The sequence below is a fragment of the Sipha flava genome, unplaced genomic scaffold, assembly GCF_003268045.1.
Source record: "Sipha flava isolate LNK unplaced genomic scaffold, YSA_version1 36_pilon_pilon, whole genome shotgun sequence".
Lineage (NCBI taxonomy): Eukaryota > Metazoa > Arthropoda > Insecta > Hemiptera > Aphididae > Sipha > Sipha flava.
The window spans coordinates 2,550,656-2,574,403 of NW_020273076.1; the positions used below are offsets into that span (position 1 = coordinate 2,550,656).

Here is a 23,748-nt window from a genome sequence, read left to right on the forward strand (position 1 = left end):
AAATATGACGAAAAACCGATCAACAACGAATTCATAATATTATAAAAATACATACCTAATCGGTACTTTAGCATTGATAGAATTATTTATAATTTATGCATTAATTTAATTTTTCATACTTTTTTGGAACATTAAAACTACTATTTTTTTCTTTTTTATATAAATATAATAAATTGAATTTCAAACCATTCCAATGGTCAATTTTTCCTAATAATTAAAGTACTTTGATAACCAATTCTGCTAATTTGCAATAAATAATCGATTTTACTATTTTCATTTTAACCAGTGTATAAATACATAGTTATTGAAGATATTGTTAGACACAAATAATTAATAAAACTAATAAATCGAAATAGGACATTAATTTTATTTTAATTTAACAATTCATTATCCTCCTTATTAATAATTCCATAAGAACTATAAAATAAAAAGTTCCAACTTCGTTTCCATGTAACATTGATAATTTCCTGGTGCATTTTTTTCAAACTTTATGGCGAATTTAGTTACTGCGATTTTTTAGAGTTCCACTTCCATATGACAACAGTAGTAAAATCCTATTAATAAAACGTACTTTAAAAAGTAGGTGATGACTTCCGGTTCTAGAAATTATACTAATATAATTTAAATATTTTTATATAATAACAATTAATATTAAATAGAGAGTTTAATAAAAAGTAAAGTAAAAATTAAACTAACTTTTTATATTTTCTACTTCTATAAATAAAAATATGAGTAATTAAAACGCAAGTATATAGTACATGATATCGAAATCTTAAAAAAAAAAAAAAAAATGTTGTTAAATATCTAGTTTTAGGTAAAATTTTAACAAAATATTTTTTTTAAGTATTTTAATTTTATATGATAGTATTTATTGAAACACAACGCTTCACTTTACCTTTAAATCTATTTGTACAGCCATTATTACTATTTACGATTGAATAAGTACCTACTATCTTGTAAAATTATATTTATTATATTAGTTTATCATTACCTACAGTCGTAGTTTACAATAACACCATAATATGTATGTAGGTAACTCAATTCAACTCAACTAATAGCTTCATACTTTACAGCGATAATAGATTATTCAAACATAAAAATGTTAATGGATCATAAATTAATATTTCATACATTATCTAATTACTCGTTATATGTTTTACACACATATATTATGTTGACAATCAATTTGTGTTCAGTGTTGTGTCAGTTGAATAAATGTAACCTATCATAACCTGACGTTTGTATATCTTGTTCTGTATTTGACATTTATATAAACGAAGTATTTTTAAATTGTGTTAAAGTTGCTTTAATTTTATCAAACAAAGGATCGGTTAAATGATCATCGTAATTTGTTGTAAATCAAAAAAATCATAAATTTTACTACAAAATTCTATCTCATATTTAGATTTGGACGAAACGACATATTTAAATAGTTTATACTTGCGTATAAATTTCTTGTTCTATACACAAACGAACGTAAATAAGTAAGTGCTTTAAAGTAACAGTACTGATTTTAAAAATTTTTTATTCAAAAATAATTGCAATTTTACTGTAGTAATATGGTCTCTGAAGTAAACAAACTAAGTCTACATACTTATAAATAATTTTAAGAGAATTATTTTAAAATAGTATTTAGGTGAACAAAATTGTATTATTATTATTTTTTTTTTATTTATATTAAACATTCTATTTTAATTATTACAGATTTATTTTTAATATAATAAAAAAAATTATTAAATATTAATCAATTTAATGGTACTGATAAACATTTAAAATTATAAATAATATACTATAATAGTGCATCCAGATAAAGAATTAACATGGATTTAATACCTTATTTCACGATATTTTTAACTTCAGTTTTAAATAAAAAAGTTTTCATCACCAATACTTTTTGATTCAAGATTTTAGCGTGAGTCGACATAGTAACTGTAGAGGAAGGTCTATAGAGTAATGCAAATTTTCAAATAATACAATACTATATTAATAATGGTTGCGTATAAGTTACGACGATTTATAAAGATTGCACGATGGTTAAATCGATTTTTTACATTTTACATACATTTTATATTACAATAAAACTACTCTTCATACTTCACTCATTATGCTTACTTGGTTAACAGTAAGGCTTCATACTATAGATATATTATTTTATTTATTGAGGGTATATAAATAAATGTAGGTAACTTTAGCATTTTCAATTGTTTATAAATTTCTTAAATATTAAAATATTTATAAAAAAAAAATCAACTAGCATAGCCTTGTTAATATTACTTTCAATAGTTTTTATAATAAATCATCAATATATAGGTTACCTTAATAATTAATATTAATTATGTAGTAATATTTCACATGTAACACAATCGATAATTTAAATATCATTTGTATTTGATGTATTTCAAAAAATTTTGAATCAAATATCAAATTATTTTCGTTCTACAAATATATTATTAAATATATATATATCATTATAATAAAGTGCATTAGGTACTGCAAATATTACAAAACAAAACAATTTATTGTACATTTTAAATAATAGCATATTGTATTAGAGTACAGACACATCACAGTTAAGAATATTGTGTGTATATCACACACTCCATATAGTTGTTTTTTTTTTTTTTTTTTTTGAAATTATGATTAATTTAAATGACTAATAACTTTGTCCAAGATTTTTAGACAACATGGGTGGTCAAAACTTCAAATACACGTTAATTTTATTTACGAGATTGATAATATTCTTTTATGACAGAATAATAAAAAAGAGATACTGATTATCGAAGGGTCAGTACGTTTTATCGATATTTACGCGATATCAAGGATTTAAACGACCAATAGCTGCTAGTCTTATAAAACGATCATTATCTTATAAAAAAAAAAAAAAATGTAAAAAGTGATGAATTTCAAATGTTAATAGCTTATATCCTTTCCATGACGGTTTAAATGTCAGATTAAAATTAATCATCGGATACGTACATTTTAATTTTAATAATTCAGTTACTCACTGCTTAAAACCAATAAAAAAACTATTAACTGTTATAATACGACTGTTTATGATGTATGCCGTAGACGGTTATCATTGCAAACTAATAAATTTCTCTACAAATATTAATAACAAACATTGCAAACTTGTTTAATATTGTAACTCTATTCTTACTATAGCTAAACACACATATTTTTCTTATGTATAATTATTGATAGCTTTTTTATTCACTACGTTGGTAATGTTTATATTTTTTATAAATATTTGTATGATACGATATCTTCTAGTTACAATAATTTATATTCGACGTAATAAAGTTTTAAATAGGACAGTTAACAGTATTAAAAAAATAATAATAATAACAATAATAATAAACCTGTAAGTTTCAAGCTGCATAAATGCATTTCCCGACAGTAAATATGTTTTTATGCTCAGTAACATTTATCATTTGTTCGGATGACTGAAGGCAACACAGCAGGTATAATAAAAGCGACACCCAAGAAGAAGTTATCCACAATTATTCAATTAGTTTTGAAATAACATATTCACAAGTAACTATAATCGCATTTATACACGAGTTTATTGATACTTATCCCTACTACTTCTAACAAAATCTTGTTTAGTACCCATAGTTGAGTTTTCTTTTTCTCCGTCGAGTGATATCCTATATTGTATTCCATAAGTACATTAAACCTTTCAAGGTCGTATCGGTTTCTCACAACTCCAAAATTGTCAGTATACGAAATAATATGTATCTATATAACTATTAGTTGGAATTTCAATCAAGCGATAAAACAACTACACATTTTTTTTCCTTAGTCCGAAGGTCTGTTTCCGTACGAGGAAGTACCGTCTTGATAGAGAAAGTTTACGAACGGGGATGTTAAGGACATTAAATACAGTACCTAATCATGGAATTTATTGAGATCCGGTGTCCGGTTTAAGCTAGAGCTACTTATTACCTGTATATAAGTGTAATTAAAAATGCTGGGATGGAGACCCTGTAATTTATAATTCTCGTAAATCGCATGAATACCGCGTTTAATAATTTTTGTGACCCTAACCTATCCGAAAAAAAGATAAATACGTGTGTATTTAAATAAATAAAAATAAAATTGTAACAATCGTGAACATTTTTTAATTGTAAAATGGAAAACAGACAATTAGTAATTAGAACAATCATAATAGCTTATTGTTACTATTATATTTTAATTTTTAAGAAATTTAGTTGTACAAAACATAAAAACACACAATATCCTGTCACTTTCAGGATCACCTGGTGTAACGGTTAATCATTCATATTAAAAAAGATAAACACCCAATGAGCCATCGTAACTCTGAAATAACTACTAAGAGCTAGACGGCGAATGGAAATAACTAATAATAATAATACATTTGGATATACCACTAACCACTACATAATATAAACAATAACAATAAAATATTAAACTTTTAATATATTATTTATTCGTTTATTATTTATTTTATTTTTAATATTCATTAGTTTTTGCAATTATTATAAGGACAATTTGAAATTTCACAACAATTTAGATGTTATCTCTAAAATGAATTTTTAAATTGCAATAGGTTTATAAAAATTCAAGTTTGATGACTTGAAAATAAATCATAGAATTCACGAAAGCACGTGTCACGTGACATATATGAATATCTAAAATTAAACTCTTTGTACATATGACGGGCTCAATAAAGCACTTGTTCGAGTGAAACTGTAATTTGTACAAATATTATTGCACGGGGTATAATTATGTATTATATCGATGTATATAACCATGAATAAATTATTATCCATCTATTTATATTTTATAAGTCACATATTTTTTTTTTTATTATAAGTTATAAATACAGTTGTAAAATATGAATTTGGTTTGTTATTATTTTTCAATTTCAAACTGCTACAATAAAACAGTCAATAATATGAATAAAGGATTTAGTACTTCAATAAACTGTTTATAGAGTGGAAATGAGATAAAATTTAAAATAAATGTTTAATAGGTAAGTATAGTTTAATGCACAATATATAAAATATATGTTCAATTATAATATAAATACTAGTAGACTATATAGTTATTGAAATAACGAACGTTAAGTTTTTAATGTTAGTTGGTGATTTATTAGTTTATTCACAGCATAATATTATACATGAATGTTTAATACTCACTCCACTATAATGCATAAATATAATAATACGTTGAAATTATAATTATTAAATGTCCAAGCAGACATTAAATACTATTATATTATTATGGAAAATTTTAACAAATTGTTTTCCAATATTATTTCTATTAAATAATGTATTTATAGTATTTATATACTGTTAGTTTTCAATTTTTGGATATCATTAGAATATTATATACTGAAGTATACAAAACATATTTATGAATTCGGACTTTTCGTTCAAATGTTGTTGTTTCCAAATTTTTAAACAAATTGATTCAATAATATCAATAATTTAAAAGTATATTTCTAAGTTTGAATACTCTCAACATAATGCAAATGCAGCCCACCCAAATTTTGCACTCCCAGTTATTATAATACACGGACCTATTGAAACACATATAACAATTTTATTCATATATTTACATGAATTGAAAACATTTCGGAGGACAAAAACAAAGTCATTACACCTACTCACAAAAATATAAATATAAACGTTAAATAAACGTTTTATTGTACGTCTAGTGGCCTATGGTTCTAAATTCAGATTTCGTACTTGCGTATAGTCAATTGAATGAAACATCATCAATAGGGAATGGATTTATATGTAATCAAAATACAGAAATATGTATGGATATATATGGAAGTATAATTTATAAGATATGTGCTAACTTCCAAATATACGGGGGGAAAATTTAATTAAAAATAAAATACAATTATAATTATTAAATTATCAAAATTAATTGTTGCATTGAATGATTATAATCTCTTTTAAATTATCAAATGTTAAATGTCGCTTATCAGGCCTCAAAATATTTTTAAAACGGTTAAATGATCGTTCTACATTAATCGATGTAATTTCAGCATATTTGATGGACAAAATATCAGAAGGTAATAATTTTTAGAAGAGTGTCTGCCCCTCATTATGTCATTGGTTGTTTTAAAGTCAATATAGTCTAGATTTTTTTCCATAACAGCATGAATTTTCTTTTTTACAACATATCCTATTGGTTCTCTTACGATTTTTAATTTTTCAATCGCTGATTCGACAGTTAGCATACTATCATTTAAGACATATTTTTTGTTTCTAATTTTGTAATTGTATGTGCAATAAAACTAAAACTCACCGAGATGAAAATGAAATTATTTTTCAATGTTTCATTTCGCATAATATTTTGAGCTTTTCTAATAGCGATAGAAGTTTCTGGATCTAACTTTGAAATAATTTCTTGTATTTTCGTAATAAGAAAACATATGAATGATGAAATGATAAAATATGTTTAAAATTATTTATAAATTTGTGAAATATGTGAAAATGTGTAAAATAAAAATAGTAAAAGAATGATTTAAATCATGAAAATTTCTTATCAAATCTAAAATATGTAGTTTTAATAAAAATATGCATTTACATATAAATCCGGTCCCTAGTCATCTCTTCATTTCCAAGCACACAATGCCGCCGACAGTTTCTATTGTTATTTTTTTCGCGGTACTCGATTTTTTCACTAGAAACTTGTTCGAAAAAAATAGTAATTGTTTGTGCACCGGTAATTGAATCATCATTGTCAGATCATATGCAGACGATCGGTAATCAGACAATAATTCGAACGATTTCACAACCTTTTTACCTTTCTGCGTTGAATGTTGCATTGTTTTCTTTTTTTTTTTTTTTCCATTTTCTAGTTCGAACTTCGTCGAACGCATTCGAGACCGCTGCATTGTATCTTCCGGAGGGTATTTTTTCTATCTTTATTTATTTTTTATGTTTCGTGGACGCCCCGAAATAATAAAGCGATTTGTTCGGCGCGCACGCGACGCTATGCGCGGCAGATTGTCTCTGCGCGAATCATTTTCCGCGGCGGCCCGGAATTCCGTCGCAAAGAAACGACGCCGCGCACACGTATGACGTCCGTCTTGCGGCCGTAAGTAGATGGCCGTAGGCGCAGACTCGTCGGGCGTACCCGATGGGGGGGAGGGGAAAGTCACGACCGGTCGGGAATCGAATTCTGTGGCGGAGAAAGGGTTGAGGGGTCGTTTCGGAGGGGTGGAGGAGGAGGAAACCAGTCGGCCACGCGTTTACAACCGACTTCCGAGAACGTCCGACAAGCCTCGTCGTCCGCGCGTCGCATACGAATGGCGTTCCGTCCGTCCGAAGCCCATTGATCACGTATTACACATTACGGTGACATTGTGAATCGACCGTGGTCCGAATGGTGTTCGGTCGCGGTGCCCAGCGCAAGGGGTTCCGACGGATACCCGCGGTGGTCGTGGGTCAGTGGCGTATCCAGAATTCATTTAACGGGGGCGTTTTAAGATTTAATGCACTTACGGTAAGTAGGGGGCTCTGTCTCACCCCTCCCGTATTACATCAATAGATACCATGTATTTATATAAATTATCATATAAATGAAAATGATTATATTAAGACGGTGTATGTAAAATCTATAAGAGTTATATACAACGTTTATTCAAATTATACTGTAAGTTTGCAATTTGTGAGATACCATAAAATACGGTCGATGGGAGATGTTTCTGAACGCCCATATCACCCCCCCCCCCCTAAATACGCCCTTGTCGCGGGTTATTTGGTTTTCCGCTGGCCGCGTAAACGTATCGGAGTGTGAAAACGCTCATTGGCCATCGAAACGTGTGCACTTTACATTGCACACTATACGTTGCATTTTACAATCACGCCGATTGGTCAAAACCGACGAACCGTCCGCGGTTTGACGATCGCCCTACCTTCTACCCCCCTCCCCACACATCATCACGATATGAAGTTTTTAATGCACGGGTGTGCTGTGATGACGGGGAAAAGAATAATCGGGAAAGAAAAACGAAAAAAAAACCTAACCGGATTTTCGCGCAGTGTCTATCGTAACATGTGCGCTCCTGTCGATTACTATGCGCGAACCCTTAGGCTGCGTGCCCGTTTACCGTGAGTAAATCCATTTCACGAAATCGTTATGCACCCGTCAGTACCGTTCGATCAATTTGAAAAATAAAAATTTAAATCGAAAAATAATTTTCACCCAAACATATTTTCTTTTTTTATTCTATTGATTCGTAGTTGATTAGCTGAGAAAACCTAGAATAGTATTACAATAAAATATTTTTCGTATCAGAATACTGTTGATTATTATTTATAAATATCTATAAAGATGTAACTGAAAATAAATGAAAATAAACTATGAAAACAAATAAGCAAATATCATTCTACAGATAAACAGTAGATCCACTAATATTTAACCAACAATATATTTCGATTTTTATCGAAACTAAGACATAGGATCAACTTGGTTATTTGTTTCATTTCTATACACGTGTATGTATAATAACTTGCCTATACAATATTCTTTAAAACTATTTTTATCATTCATCCTTAATATTATTTATAGGCAATATATTAGACATGTATCCACTGGATACATGTCTAATATAAATATCCTAGATAATATCTAAGATATTTTTTACACATTTTTATCATAACAAAATACACATGAGGTACGAAAAATTGATCAAATCGGACATATGATTTTCGAATGCAATAAATGATCCGTTGCCTAATAATTTATACTTTAGTTTATATAATCTAAATAAACTTTATAAAACAACAACAGTACACATATTTATCACATATGTATTCACTTTGCATTTGAAAATAAAATGTCTTTTTACGTTATTTTTACTTAGAATAATTTTTGCGTCTATCGTCATTTCAAATTTTAACACTATGTAATTTTTGCGTTTTGTGTTATAATATTACACGTAAAAAATCTTACAAAAAATACCATATTATATTTATACACATCGGTATTACCTATTACATTTCTATGCGAATAAATACCATTCTATTCTGTACCATACTATTCTATATTATCTTTGTGGGTGTTCGTTTTAAATGGTTCCCTAAATTGCAAGAATGATTTCCAGTTCGATTTAGATTTTAACAATTTACTATTTGGAACAAACACTTTCATTTGTTTTAACTTAGTATTTAAAAAGAATCATCACATCATGGAATTGGAATTTATTCTACCCATAGTTACAATGATGATGATAAGAAAAATAAAAAAAATGCAATTATAGCCGGTAAAATTAAGTGGTTAAGACATTAGATCCAATAAATGTCAATCGTCAATTTATATTTCGAATTTACTCACTGTTATCAAATTCGTTTATTTATTTATTTATTTATTTATTTATTTATACGGACAAAAGTCCAATTCACAATATATTTGTAAAGATAACAATAATATAATATAATTTAAAATAGTAAAATATAACACAATAAAAAATGAAAAGATTAATATATCGAATAATAGTAATAATAATAATTATAATAACAATGATAATGACAACAACAATAATAATAATAATAATAATAATAATGATGATAATAATAATAAAAATACATTCAATGTTTTATAATATCATTAACTATTTCCCGAAGACATTAAAATATTTATGGGGTCGTATGATGTAAACTTTTCGGATGAATGAGGAATATAGAATGAATGATTGTTACGAGTGTAGTGGCTATTAACTTTGAAATTTAATTGACTTAATAAAAATGGATCATCAATTTCGTTATTTAGCAATTTGGTGAGGAACGTGTTGTATGATAAGTGTCTCCATACATTTAAAGATTCTAAATTTAACAATTTTAAATTATTATCATATCCAGAGTGAGAAGTTCTTTGAATATTACCTTTATGACATAAAAATCTGAGAGCTTTATTTTGAACTTTATCAAGTTGATCATTATGTCCTACACTTTTGTGATTCCAAATTAGTGGAGCATATTCTAATAAAGAACGGACTAGTGAGATATAAAGGCATTTTAGAGCAAGTGGATCACGAAAATCGGAGCCGTTTATTTTTATCATACCAAATACAGATAAATCTTTATTTTTAATCGCTGATACATGAGCATTAAATAATAGTTTGGAATCAAATAAAATCCCAAGATCTTTAAATAATGACGAACGATGTAGGTTAATATCGCATATATGATAATTAGAATGTAAGGGATTGTGTTTTTTGGAGTAAGTAACAATTTGGCATTTATCAATATTTAATGAAAGACTATTTGAAATGCACCATTCGTTAAATGAAGCTAAATCACTTTGTAGAAGTTTAGTATCATCGGGGGAAGTAATAGATTTGTAAATTTTTGCATCGTCGGCAAATAATAAAATGTTGGAGTGTGAAATGGATGATACAGCATCATTTATAAATAAATTAAAAAGGAGAGGGGAAAAGTGATCGCCTTGAGGGACACCAGAAATTACGTTTATAGGTGTTGATATAAAGTTTTTATATTTGACAAATTGGATTCTCTGACTTAGGAATGAGTTAAACCATGATAATAGAGGATTTGCAAAGCCGATTTCCTGTAGTTTATTAATTAATAAAGAGTGGTTTACTCTATCAAAGGCTTTTTCAAAATCTATATAAATAACATCGGTTTGTTGATTATTAGAAAAAGATTTAATTATATGATGTTTAATAGTTATTAAATTAGTAAGACATAACTTTTTATTGCGAAATCCATGTTGTTGTGGTGCTAAAATATGTTTAAATATGGGTGTGAGCTTATTATTTATTATTATAGAGAATATTTTTGGGAGAATAAAAATTATTTATATAGGACGGTCATTTGAGATAAATGATTTATTACCTTTTTTAAGAATTGGATTAATATAGGTGGATTTCCAAGATGATGGAAATGAGCCACTATTTAAACTAAAATTAAAGAGATATGTGATAGGTGGTGAAAGTATAAATCTGCAGTTAAATAAAAATATAGGAGAGAGACTATCAGGTCCATTGCATTTTTAGAAGATAGAGTATTTAATTCATTGAAAACTTCTAGGAGTTCGATGTTTAGTGAGTTTAAGGAATCAATTGATTGAACTACATTAGACTGAAAATTAATATTAGTAGGAGGTGTAATTTTATAAACTGAAGAGAAGTATTGACTAAATAAGTCAACAATTTCTTGACCATTATCAGCTGTTTTATGGTTAATGACATTAAGTTTGGAAGACCAGATGATTTTTTAATATTTTCAATAAATGACCAAAATTTCTTAGGCTGAGATCTAAAAGATTTTTGAATATTAATAAAGTATTGGGAGTAATCAAATCTACTCAAGGTTTTGCATTGAACACGTGTGGAAGAGAATTGTTGGTAATCATCATGTGAGTTAAATAACTTAAATATTGAATGTTAGAATTTTTTTAATTTGATTAGATTTATTAAGTTTTTAGAAAACCAACAGGGGAATTTAGATTTGCAGTATTTTTTTTTTTTTTTTTTTGAATAAAAGTGTTAATTGCATAGAATAGGAGGGAATAAAATTCTTCAGTTATGGTTGTAATATCATTACTAATATTGAAAAATTCGTTCCAGTTTATTGAAGCAAGGAAAGATAAAATATTTATAAAATCTCCCTTATACCAGTCATAGGTTTCTTCAGAAAAAGATAGCGGAGAGGGAGTGTAGGACTAAGAGTAACTGACATTGATAGGAGGGTGATAATTATCAACTGGAACTATAGAATCCTTATTTAGAGATATAGAATGAGAATTAGAATTGAATAAGATAAGATCCAGTATTGAATCATAACTATTGAAGATTGTATTTATTTGAAAAAGATTAAGAAATTATAGGTTTTCTAAAAAAATAGCTTCAGAAGAGGATAGATTTAAGTTAGTATTTAATGATGCTTTATTTAAATTTGGCAAATTAAAATCACAGAAAAGTAGAAAATCATCATTTGGGCGAGAAGAAATTAGGTTATCTAAAATAGAGAAATAATCATTATACAAAGAAGAAGGGGAATTTGACGGAAAGTAGATACAACCCACGATTAAATTTTTAGTGTTATTAATTTTTACAGAGACAAAGCATAATTCTAGCGATTTTACATCAATAACTATTTGTGAGTAAATACATTTTTTATTCACTGCTATTAAGACACCTCCTCCTCTGGTCGACGAGCTAGATAATAATGATCCATCGTATCTATAAATTTCGTAGTTTACGAGACCTAGTTTAAGTGAGCTAACATTATTATGTAACCAGGTTTCGGTAAAAGCTAAAATATTAAAATCTAAAAAATCTATATTGGTTTTTAATAATTTTAATTTAGTATTAAGACCTCTTACATTTTGGCAGTAGCAGTTGAATATATTGTGAATGGAAATTAGTTTTTTGAATTGATTATTTTTGGGGTGCCTTTGATGTATTTAATGATGAGGTCCTGTTCTCCATTAGATTGACGGTTTAGAAGTTCTTGGCGAAGGTGTGATATGTATTCTTGTTGCTGTTTGGTTCGGTCAGAAGAGAAGCGAAGATCTTTCCAGGTAGAGTTTGATTTTAATTTATTTTGATATGAGAATAATTCAAAAATATATTTTTCATCAGAGAAATGTAATTTTATTGGTCGAGGTTTGGTAGTATTAGAAGAAGAAGGTTTGCCCAGACGAGTGACAGAATTAGGTTTGGATTTTAAATTAAGAAAATCAAAAATGTTTTGAATAGAAGTAGGATCCGAGCTTGCATTGGTTGAGTCATTAGGAACTTCTGGTAAATTGAAGAGTAACACATTATTTCGTCGTGATTGTCTGTTGATCATCTCAGATATTAAACTGTCGTTAATTAAGGTTGATGCCTTTGTATTTGACGATGCAATATTAGCTTCTAGAGTTACCACTTTAGTTGTTAAAGAGGCTAGTTCAGTAGAAAAAGTGTTTGATGTTTAATATAATAAACCTACTCGACCGCGATTGAAATGGACGGCCGGGCTTCTTTTGTTGCTATTCGCTAGCTATTTTACACTTCGATGAGTAAAATTGTTTTGTATAATCGACATAGTTAACAAAATCGCTAGTGTGCTTGCGACAAATTGTGGTTGAAAAATGTCGGAAGCTGTAGTTCGTGCAGATGTTGCTATTATCTCCTATTTATTGCATCAGGAGTTGCGAAAAATGAAAACTTACAATAGCCCTTATGTTTTATATTCCAAAGTAATGGATATTGTTCGTACATTTTTAAAAAATTACTTATATTTTTACTATCCCGCTTCATTGTTTAAAAATTAAAAAAAAATACCAGAGACTTTAACTTGTGAATAATATAATTAATACCTTAAAATTTTCATAAATACATTTTATTGTTATTTCTTACGCGATGTGTGGTTGTGACACGTCATATGCACGAACGAGCGAGTTAACCAGCCGAAATGTAATCGGATAAGTTGGTATCCGCTCAATCGCTCGAGACTTTGTTCGTTGATGAACAGCGAATAAATTCGCCCAATGTAATTGAGAATTAATAAATGTAAATTAAGTTATTTTGTTTTGTTTAATCTTCAATGATACTTTTTTTATTATTACATATTATGTGTTAAGTTTTATTTTATTTTTTTATTTTTTGTATTTTTCGTTGTATGTTATGTTTAGTTTTATAGTATATTATTCTTTCCGTTTAAAAATGTTAATCCTTATTTGTCATGTGTAACGTTATAGTATTATTATTATCGTATGGTATATTATAGTACATGTAAACAAATAAATTTAGTAATATTATAAATTAAATAACATAATTAGATTTTTGGTAAGTGTAAAATTTTTTAAAATAAAGTGGTAAGTTCTTCTTTAAAGTTTAATGTCGAGGACTCTGATCCAATTTATTGTTTCATATCGTGAAATTCCCGTATTGATTCTTTAAATGCGATAATTTTTTAGTATATGGTGAATAGTCTGAGATGAATTTCCGCCATCGCAGTTTGGGAGATCTACCATTTCCCATTTTTTAAAGCAATTCTTTTCAACGCCCGTGTCCAGTGCGTTATCGGTTTAGAAAGACCCAGTCTCGCTGAGCTAGCTGATATCCCGGTAGTGCGTTACCTAGTATTTGTACTAGGTTATGAGTATCCGGATTAGATTTCTTCCATTCCAATTTCCATTCAACTAGTCCGTCATGTTTTGCATCGTGTAGAAGGTTAAAAATATTATACAAGACGGGAAGCCAATGTTTTGGAGTTGATTTTGCCATGCCAGATATGATTCTCATAGTGTTGAGATGGACATCAAATTTATTGCAGTGAAAGTCAGGCTAGACAGGCGTACTCTCCGGCTGAGTACACAAGGACCAGAAGAGTATATAACGTTATTATAACGTTTGTAAACCCTGATATTTATACTATAATTTATACCTACTACATGAAATAATAATATCGTATAAACTTATTTATGTAAATAAGAGTTTACAGTGATTTATATTATACTAATTAGATGGAAAATTACAAATTTAATTTAAAAAACTTAAAATTCGAAAAACCTCTGTACTTATTTAGGCACTCTACTTGAAATTAATTGAATCTATGACAAGTACCTAACTTGTAGTTCAAATATCCGATTTTTGATTATTAATATTATGAAAATGGTATATATATAAACCGTCTACAACAATAAACGAAACAAAAAAAGAAAAATGGAAGTAGGTAGGTATAATGTTAGGAAATACCAAATAATAAATATATGTTTTGTTTGAAATAACTATATTAGTTCTAATAGGAAATATTTAATATGCATTTGAAAATAAAAAAAATTATTCAACAAACTATTACATAAACATTCGCAACTTAAATTGAAACAACATTTTTATATCCTTATATGTATTTTGCACACAAGTATAGAGAACGACAAACAATAATATAATTGTTAACACTTAAACGTTACTTCAGACACTGCATTTAATAACACATAATATTTTATACTTAGACTATAGATATCAGCTGCATCAATTTTACACGTGTATTCTTTATAAGAATCTAACTTGACTTTCAACATAGCTTATTCGATGATTACACTTGATTTAATATGAAATGCCAAGTTACATTTAAAATAACATTGAAACCATATGACCGCAACATTTTTTATAAAAAAAGAATACTATTTCGTCTCTTATAAAATATAGTTCATTCTTACGAATTCCCATTTTACATATTTTAGTGTAGTATAATATACTATATATTATATACTATACCAAGTATTCTATTTAATAATTTGTACATTAACTTACACACTAGTTCATTATTATTTGTATTAATCATTTTGTTTTTACATTTCTAATTACTTGTTTATTATTATGGATTTTTTTTTTTTTTTTTTTTTTGATACGCAACGTCACACTTAGTACATTAAATTCACGCTTATACAACGGTAATATTATTTTGTGAATATATATTACACTAGTTTCTTTTATATTTTCTACAATAATAACCGTAACAAAACCCGTTATTTACGTTATTTCAAACAAAGCATAGTCACGATTTATTAGATACTAAAGAGCGACATGCTAAAATCTAATAGAAACTGTATTATAGATTTTCTAACTTTTAATTTCTTAATGGAACTTTTCATACCGAAATATGTTATTAGCTTAAAGATCAAAATCTTGTTTTGTAATGAAAACGTACGATTATATTCTACGTATGTGTTGGGTTTTAAATTTAATTATTTTGTATAAATCCAATTCAAAGCATGTTATTTCACTTAATTTTCAGCCTTTTTAATCTATCTTCTATTTCGAATTTGTAGTTCAATTTTATCAAACTTTATCAAAATAAAAAAATTGATAATAAACTCTAAATCTAAATCTAAATCTAAATCTAAAATCTTAAATTTCCGGTTTTATTAAATTATGCATAGGAAGTTTCAGTAGTTAGTGCATAGCACATACAATTTAAAAATCATAATTATAATTTTTATGAAGTATGATTTTTAATTTTATCAATATTACAGTCTATTTTGAATAATTAAAAATCACACTGATTAGACTGGCATGTCATTTTATTATCACTTATTAATTTTACTCGGTCCAATAATTATTATTAAGCATTGTTCTAGGAGATTGAATAATTTCTTTTAACATAAATTGAATCAAATATTATCTAATGACAAAATAATAAAAAATAAAATAAAAATTAGTCCATGGTTAATACTCATAAATTAATATAAAAATAAATAGTTTATACATAGGAATAAATAATTGAATGTTTAGTCTGGAGTAATTATATTTGTAATGTACGACCGGTTTCCAAATAAAAATTCATCATTAGGTATATACAAAGTAATTTACTGATTCGATAAAATCTTGATTGAGTATGAAAAAATAAAAGAAGAAATACATTAAAAAAAATAGCTGTTTTTACATACAAATAATTTATTTTAATAGGAGAGATAATTTAAATGAATTCTTATTAGACATAGAAATATTAATAAATATAAATACTATGATTCTTATTTTATACTACTTTTTAAAATTTAAGTATAAAATGAGAACCATATTTAAAATGTATTGATGTAAGAAATTATATTTAAAATATTATTAAAATTATTTTTCTTTTTTTTATTGTGTATGCAAAACTCTACTACAATTGAATTAATGTAAATGTAATTTTGGGTATTTAATATTTCCAAGCCTGTATTGATATCAAAATTTATGCTATGGTTACTTTTTAGAATTTGTTTAACAAAATTTGAATTAGAGGAATTTTTTTTTATTTTTATTTTAAAAAAGTATTCTTAATATCTTATTTTAAAATATATTTGTATTGCCTATATAAAATTTATTACATTAACATTTAAGCTTGTATATACCAGCATTTTTAAAATAAAGAGGATTTTTTGTAAAATTTTTAGTTCTGTTATTTACATGTTTGATTAAATTGTAATTTGTTTTAAAATCGACTTTTACATTATTAGAATTTTTGTTTAAACTTTTGATGAATTTCTCAGCTATATTATTTTTATGTTTCATACATAACTACAAACATTATTTGGTGAGATGTGTTTTCTTTTTTCTTTAATACGTTTATGGAAATTTTTAATAATATTTAAATTGAAATTATTTGTTTGGGCTATATTATAAATAATATTGAGTTCGTATTGATAATTACGTTTATTTAATGGCATACGTTCAAGTCCATAGAATATTAAATTAAAATTTTTTTTTTTGAAAATTAGGGTGATTATAATGATATGGTATTAAAGCAAAAGTTTGTATAGGTTTCCTGTAAATACTAAATTCAAATGTTTTATTTATTATGGAAACAGAAAAATTTAAGAAATTAAATATATTATTTATTTGGATTTCGAGTGTAAATTTAAGGTTTTTATTTATTTTGTTTAAATATTTAATTTCTGCTTGTAAATAATACCAAATATATTTTCAACAACACTAAAAAGATCAGCATACATAAAAATCTATAATTTACCTTGTTACATTCATTTTGAAAAATTGGAAATTCAGTATCAATGCACAAACTATTTGCTTAGTATATATTAGAAAAAGATTACATTTGAAGTATTTCTATGAATTCAACATAAAATAACCATGTTAAGCAAAGTTAATTATTTTTGCGTAATAGTATTAACTATACCATACGTATATTTATAAATAATGTGATTTAATTTGCGTACGACACTGGTTATTAATTAAAATATAAGATAATATTTCACTTACTCTTTGTCAGCGTCGATAACTGTTGGCTGACCTCATTTAAGTGGGAGAGTAGATGAAGACGAAGATATAGACTAGTCCTTTCAAATAAATACGTGCAGTACACAGCAGAAACTCAAAATATAAAAATGAATCTGATTAAGCTCTCAGTAATAGTAATTTTTCCGTGTCTATGTCTAACACAACCAGATTCTGATGAAAGTTCGATTCCTCCTGACATTTCCTACGAGGATTATAATTATAACTATTCCTCTTTGGCTAATTCCTCAGAAGAAATCATGAAAAGATTTTATAATCCAGGTAAATAATTTTTTTTAACATTAGTATAATAATTTTATTAAGTTACAAATTGTCTTTTATGTTTCATATTGAAAACCGTGGGTTCATAATTTTAAAATTTTATACTTTTTAAAATATAATATTCATATAAACACAAAGGTGGCTAATAACAAAGATATTAAACAGTGAACCTCAAATTGAGTTAAGTTAGGACAATGAAAAAAAACTTATTTAACTAGCTGATGAATAACATCACAGATACGTATATTACGTAGTATAATCTACATAATTAATAATAATGTAATTCAGTAATTATCCCCCGGAATAATTCAATATTTTACATCGATAATTTAAAATAATTACTTCAAAGCAGAATAATATATGAGTACTTATGTCGTACTTATTTATATCGAGAGAGAGAGAGAGTACCATACAATTTTTTAAAAAAAAAAGTTTTAAAAGATCGTATTTAAAAAAATCTGATGGGGAAAAGGTTGAAAAATGTTTTACTAATCACACACGCTGACTCGTCTTGATGACAAAAGCTGGAAAAATACCCATCCTAATCGAACTTATGAACATTGAGACCAAAGACATTCTGTAAACTTAATATAATCATAACATTAGGTATAATATGTAAATTGCTATGTGGGGAAATATATATTATATATAACTCGATGTATAAAACAGATGAAGAATGGAACCAAGTGGACGATTGTTTGATCTCCACCCAAGAAGAGAACGCGTCGAAAATGCCCATTCCCTACATGAAAAACGGCACACGACTTGTTATCATGTACCCAGACATAGATGGTTTGCTGAACATAAAGCACGACATCACTTTTAAGCTGTTATGCGCCAATTCGCGATTTAAACATAAGGATTTGAATCAAACATCTGAGGTGGAGGTCAAGTGCGTAGTGGACGCCCAGCTTTTGTACAACAATCGCTTATACAGGTATAATGATTTTGAGTGTGAATCGATGCCTAAGTCGGAGCTGGTGGTGACCGATAAAAAATGTCAGTCGAACAATTACACCGTAGCCGAAGTCGGTTTTCGTTCGGACGAAGGACTGATCGTGTTGTACAAAATTTGTTTTGACCTCAAGACCAAGAACGCCCTGTATACGTGGTACGATGCAAGAGTACCGTACTACGATATATCCCAAAAGTACAAAAAACGGCCGTCGTTCCACAAGTCCAAAGAATTATACGGTTCCATAGACGTGAATAAAAAATACACCGTAAAAGAACAAGTAAGAAACAGGATTATATACTCCGTTATAATTATAGACATAATATCAAAAATTAAAAAACCTGGTAGAGTTTTGTTTCTAAAATCAAAATCAAAATATTTTTTTTATATATATATAACATGTTTTAGATTCTGAGCGTAACGGAGAATGTATTTGTTTTACCATAATATGTGTGGTTTTTTTACTATTTTTGTGTATGTAAGCACGCGTGTTTTCGACCTTAATGATTGTTCCTATAACCACCAAAAAAAAAATTTAAACATAGGAATTTATCTGTCATATTTTTAATTTCTCAACAATTTCCCGAATAATTGAGATAAACGGAGAAAATCTCATTTCAAGTTTTTTGCAATTTTATCTTCGTTTTTCATTTATTCGAAAAGTTATTGAAAGTTTACTCCTTTGAAGCAGTGGTCGGCAACCTTTTTGGACTTATGGGTTACATTCACAAATTAAAAAAGGTTCATGGACCAGGCAATAAAAAAAATTAATATGATATTCAATAAAATTTCCTAGTTTTGTAATTTAATGCAGGCCGTATAGAGACACGAAGGATGTAGATCGTGGGCCGCTAGTTGCCGACCACTGCTCTAGAACATTAACTTGAACCCGATTCTCATATTTTACTTATTATTTGATAATGATCTGAGCAAACCTTCAAGTCGAGATCATGTACTAAAAATTCAAAAAAACACACACACTATGGTAAAAAACAAAACATTATTTGTTTTACTCAGAACTTAAAATTTGTAATAAAATCAATATTTTTAAATACATAGAATTGAATTATAAAAACATTTTACATTTTAAGTATTCGAAAGTAATGATTTATTTTTTTAGAGGAAAACTTTGGCAACAATTCTCAAATCAGATGATCTAGCAAACAAATACATTATGGATGACAGCAAACACTCGCTGTCAAGAGGTCATTTGGCAGCCAAAGCCGATTTTTACTATGCATTCGAACAGACTGCCACGTAAGTGTAACGATTTCTGGTAAAAAAATTTCCCAAAGTTATAAGTTATAAATTTGAATATTATAAAATAAAATTATAAATTTAAAGATACATTAAAATTATTCTTTTACTGTGTATAATTTAAATTGTACATGAACATGATATTAAGTATTCACTAGATAAAATGTTTTATACGTCAATGATATTCGAAAATATATCAAATAAATAACTACATAACGATACTCAAATATATTGATACTCGATATCAATTTTAAAATACTTTTATAAACAATATTAGTTCTATATTTTCATAAAATTATCTATTGTAGGTACCATAGGCTCAATTTAAATTTTTTACTTAGGGACGACTTGGAAAATGTTTACCAAATATAGCGGTGGAAGTTATACCACCCAGACCCCCTTAACCAACATTACTTTTATCATCATACAAAATATGTTGCAAAATATAACATTTTGAACTGTAGTGTCCTGGATTTTTGGGGACTACAGCTAAGTTTGGGAGAATCACCCCCTCCTCAAATCTCTCCCATGATTTGTGACAATGGTAGATATAAATAGTTTTCCAAAAAACTCTAACAGATAATGAGATAATAACTGCTAGGCTATCGAATACCAAATCAATTTACAGTTTAATACTATTGAGATCCAAGCAGGAGCTGATTTATAGTGGTAGGGGTAAATTATTGATCGCAACCTCCCCCCTCTTGGGATTTTTTTTTAACGCAGATTTATTTAATATTTTTGGTATAGATTCACCGCCATACAGATAAATAATAAATATTTATAAATATTTAGTATCGAATGCCGTGTATATATTTGTATAAGTAGCATGTTTCATTATAATAAATAATAATTTAATATATAATATAATAATGGTAATTTCTTTCCTCCCCCCTCCATTAATCAAGCTTTAGACTAACCCCGGGATTCAGGCATAGTGCACGACTTGTCGTAACGTTGATAACCACCTTCATAACGCTCATAAAATCATAACTTATAGCCAATTACAAGAAGAGGAAATTCGGAAATAATAAGATTGCCATGAATAATCGAGCGATTGTCAACTCCGCCAGAATATCGGTTAAGATAAAAAGGTAATAAAAGGTCTAGTGTAAGCTTCGCCAGTTTTTTTTCCTTACCTGTAATGGGTATATGTAAACTCCACCAGTTTTTTTTTTTTTTTATGTTTTGTCAGTGAATCCTTTAATAGTTAATTAAGAAATTAATTTTTTTAAAATTCAACCAAATGTTCATATTTTTAGTAAAGTTTTTACCGAATTTCAAACCCATACTTATATAAAACTAAGTGACATATCACAAATAAATAGGCTAAAATATTCGAAATAAAAAAAAATGACTGTGTTACAGGATGCTATAAATAGGTACACTAATAGAGTACCACTAATGGTAATACAAGACTTAGAATATTTATTAATTGTATCACATAATTTTAATTTACATACATGACATAAGTATATAATTTTGGATATTAGGTATAATGATTATTTATTATGATTTATTTTTACTGTGATTAAAATATTTAATGTGAACGATATGATATTATATTATAATTTTTTTAAATAATCATTATATTAATTTTATACTACTATTTGATTTTCTTCACTGGTGAAGTTTACATGAACTCAATTTTACCTGATTTTTTTTTCTGACGAGGTTTACAGTAAAAAAGGTACTTTTGGCGAAGTTTACATGTGCCCGAATAATCGACTGATAGGCATACACGTGTTGTATCTTAGGAAAATCATGCTTGTGCAATTTCATATTTTCATCGATGTTACAAAATTATTAGAGATGTGAAATAGAGCAATAAAATTTACGTAGTTTTGGATCAATTATAAAGTTGTTTATAGGTATCGTATAAATAATTATAAAGGGTACTAATTAAACGCTATCACCTGTATAGAAACATTTAATAAAAGAGTTCACCCGATTTTGACAACTATAAAATAATTATACCCGGTAAAATTTTAATAAAATGTACTTTAACTTAGTAGTACCAGTTAAATGTACAGGGTAAATTTACGGAGCTATAATATATTACGTATACTTGAAATTTGATAACCATCAAGAGTTAATTTTTAAGCTCTATGAAAGTTTTAATCGTTTAAAAAAAAAATTTCTTATGCTTATTTCGGTTTAATAAAATACATTTTAAATTGGTTCATAATCGTATCTCGTAATTTTTATTAATAATATTCAATACCTAGCAATTCCAATTTCAAAGGCCACGTGAGTCATCCCTGATTACTAATCATTATTAAAAACACTCGACAATAACGAATTATTCTCGTGTATGCGTATTGTTTAAGAACCTATCTAACCTATCTAATAACATATATATTCACCATACGCTATTTGCTCGCTTGCAGGTTTTACTACGCAAACGTGGCCCCCCAGTGGCAGCAATTCAACGGCGATAAGTGGGCTGACCTGGAGAAAACGTATCGCGAAATGATGGATCAAGATGAAGACATACATGTGGTCGTGACCGGGACATATGGCTCGTGCATGCTGCCCGATGTGAACGGCGTCCTACAGCCCCTGTTCCTGGACCCGCCCAAAAACCTACCAGTCCCGTTGTTCTACTGGAAAATAATGTACGATCTGTTCGAGAAAAAAGGTATAGTGTTCTTGGGCATGAACAATCCGTACAAAGAGGTGGACAAATCTATGTTTATATGCAAAAATGAATGCGAAGGAGGGTATAAGGGCCTGGTTGATATCCCAGATAACAAACATGAAGCGAATATCTTTTGCTGCAGCATTGAAGGGTTCGAACAGGTTTATGGCAAGTTGGATCCCTTAATTTTCGAGAAAATTAATTATTGAACGAGAATAAACATTGTATCATAAAAGACACACGCACACGTAATAAGACAATAACTTTATAATAATAAAGAGAATCTAATTATCACTCAACTCATATCTTGTAAATCAGATGTATCTAAAATAAGTTATAAAATTATGGTCAGGTATCTTTACATAGTATGTAAATGATACATTATATAATTTTTAATAAATAATAATGTTAGTAATAAATACTATTAACTGCATTTTTTTTATTAATATATATATTTACCAATATATTATTATTTTTACTAGACAACGATTTTATTTTTAATTAAATAACATAACCGATTAAAATCACTTGTTTCTTTTCGTGCATTAAATTGCAATACTTATTAATATTATAAGCTAATTGCTAATTATTAGTGATAATAGATTTAAAATGTTTGTAAAATATTTTATTGGATAAGTTGACATTTTTCGATAACAGCTTTATAATTTTTAACAAATATATTACTTTTCTAAACCAACGGAAAATTATTATATAATACGTTATTTTATTTATAAGCCATTATTATTAATAAAATAATAATATAAATAATAAATCCATAAATTAATGAAGACTTTAAGTCTAGATCAAATGTTTTCAAAATATTGATGTTTTATAACAGCTAAACATTGCTGTCTGTGGAATTTCAAATAATATATTAATATATTATAAAAAAATTAATAT

At 27.5% G+C, this 23,748-nt stretch overlaps 2 protein-coding genes across 2 annotated transcripts; one reads left to right on the top strand and one right to left on the bottom strand.

Moving 5' to 3' along the window:
* Window positions 1-1,232: 1,232 nt before the first annotated feature.
* LOC112688055 lies at window positions 1,233-23,147 on the top strand. Its single transcript, XM_025561074.1, has 5 exons — window positions 1,233-1,484; window positions 17,709-17,995; window positions 18,665-19,230; window positions 20,071-20,207; window positions 22,598-23,147. The coding sequence occupies exons 2-5, from the start codon at window positions 17,824-17,826 to the stop codon at window positions 23,055-23,057; spliced, it is 1,335 nt and encodes a 444-aa protein (XP_025416859.1). The 5' UTR covers window positions 1,233-1,484; window positions 17,709-17,823; the 3' UTR covers window positions 23,058-23,147.
* On the bottom strand, window positions 9,595-10,047 carry LOC112688003. Its single transcript, XM_025561012.1, has one exon. It carries the CDS (start codon window positions 10,045-10,047, stop codon window positions 9,595-9,597), a length of 453 nt encoding a protein of 150 aa, XP_025416797.1.
* Window positions 23,148-23,748: the final 601 nt, after the last annotated feature.

What these genes read in the sequence shown, in the direction of transcription:
- LOC112688055 (XM_025561074.1), top strand. Translation starts at nt 17,824, where the DNA reads ATGAATCTGATTAAGCTCTCAGTAATAGTAATTTTTCCGTGTCTATGT. An exon ending in AATACACCGTAAAAGAACAA is followed by an intron (nt 19,231 to 20,070) that starts GTAAGAAACAGG and finishes TTATTTTTTTAG; the next exon opens with AGGAAAACTTTGGCAACAAT. An exon ending in GCATTCGAACAGACTGCCAC is followed by an intron (nt 20,208 to 22,597) that starts GTAAGTGTAACG and finishes GCTCGCTTGCAG; the next exon opens with GTTTTACTACGCAAACGTGG.
- LOC112688003 (XM_025561012.1), bottom strand. Translation starts at nt 10,047, where the DNA reads ATGATAAAAATAAACGGCTCCGATTTTCGTGATCCACTTGCTCTAAAA.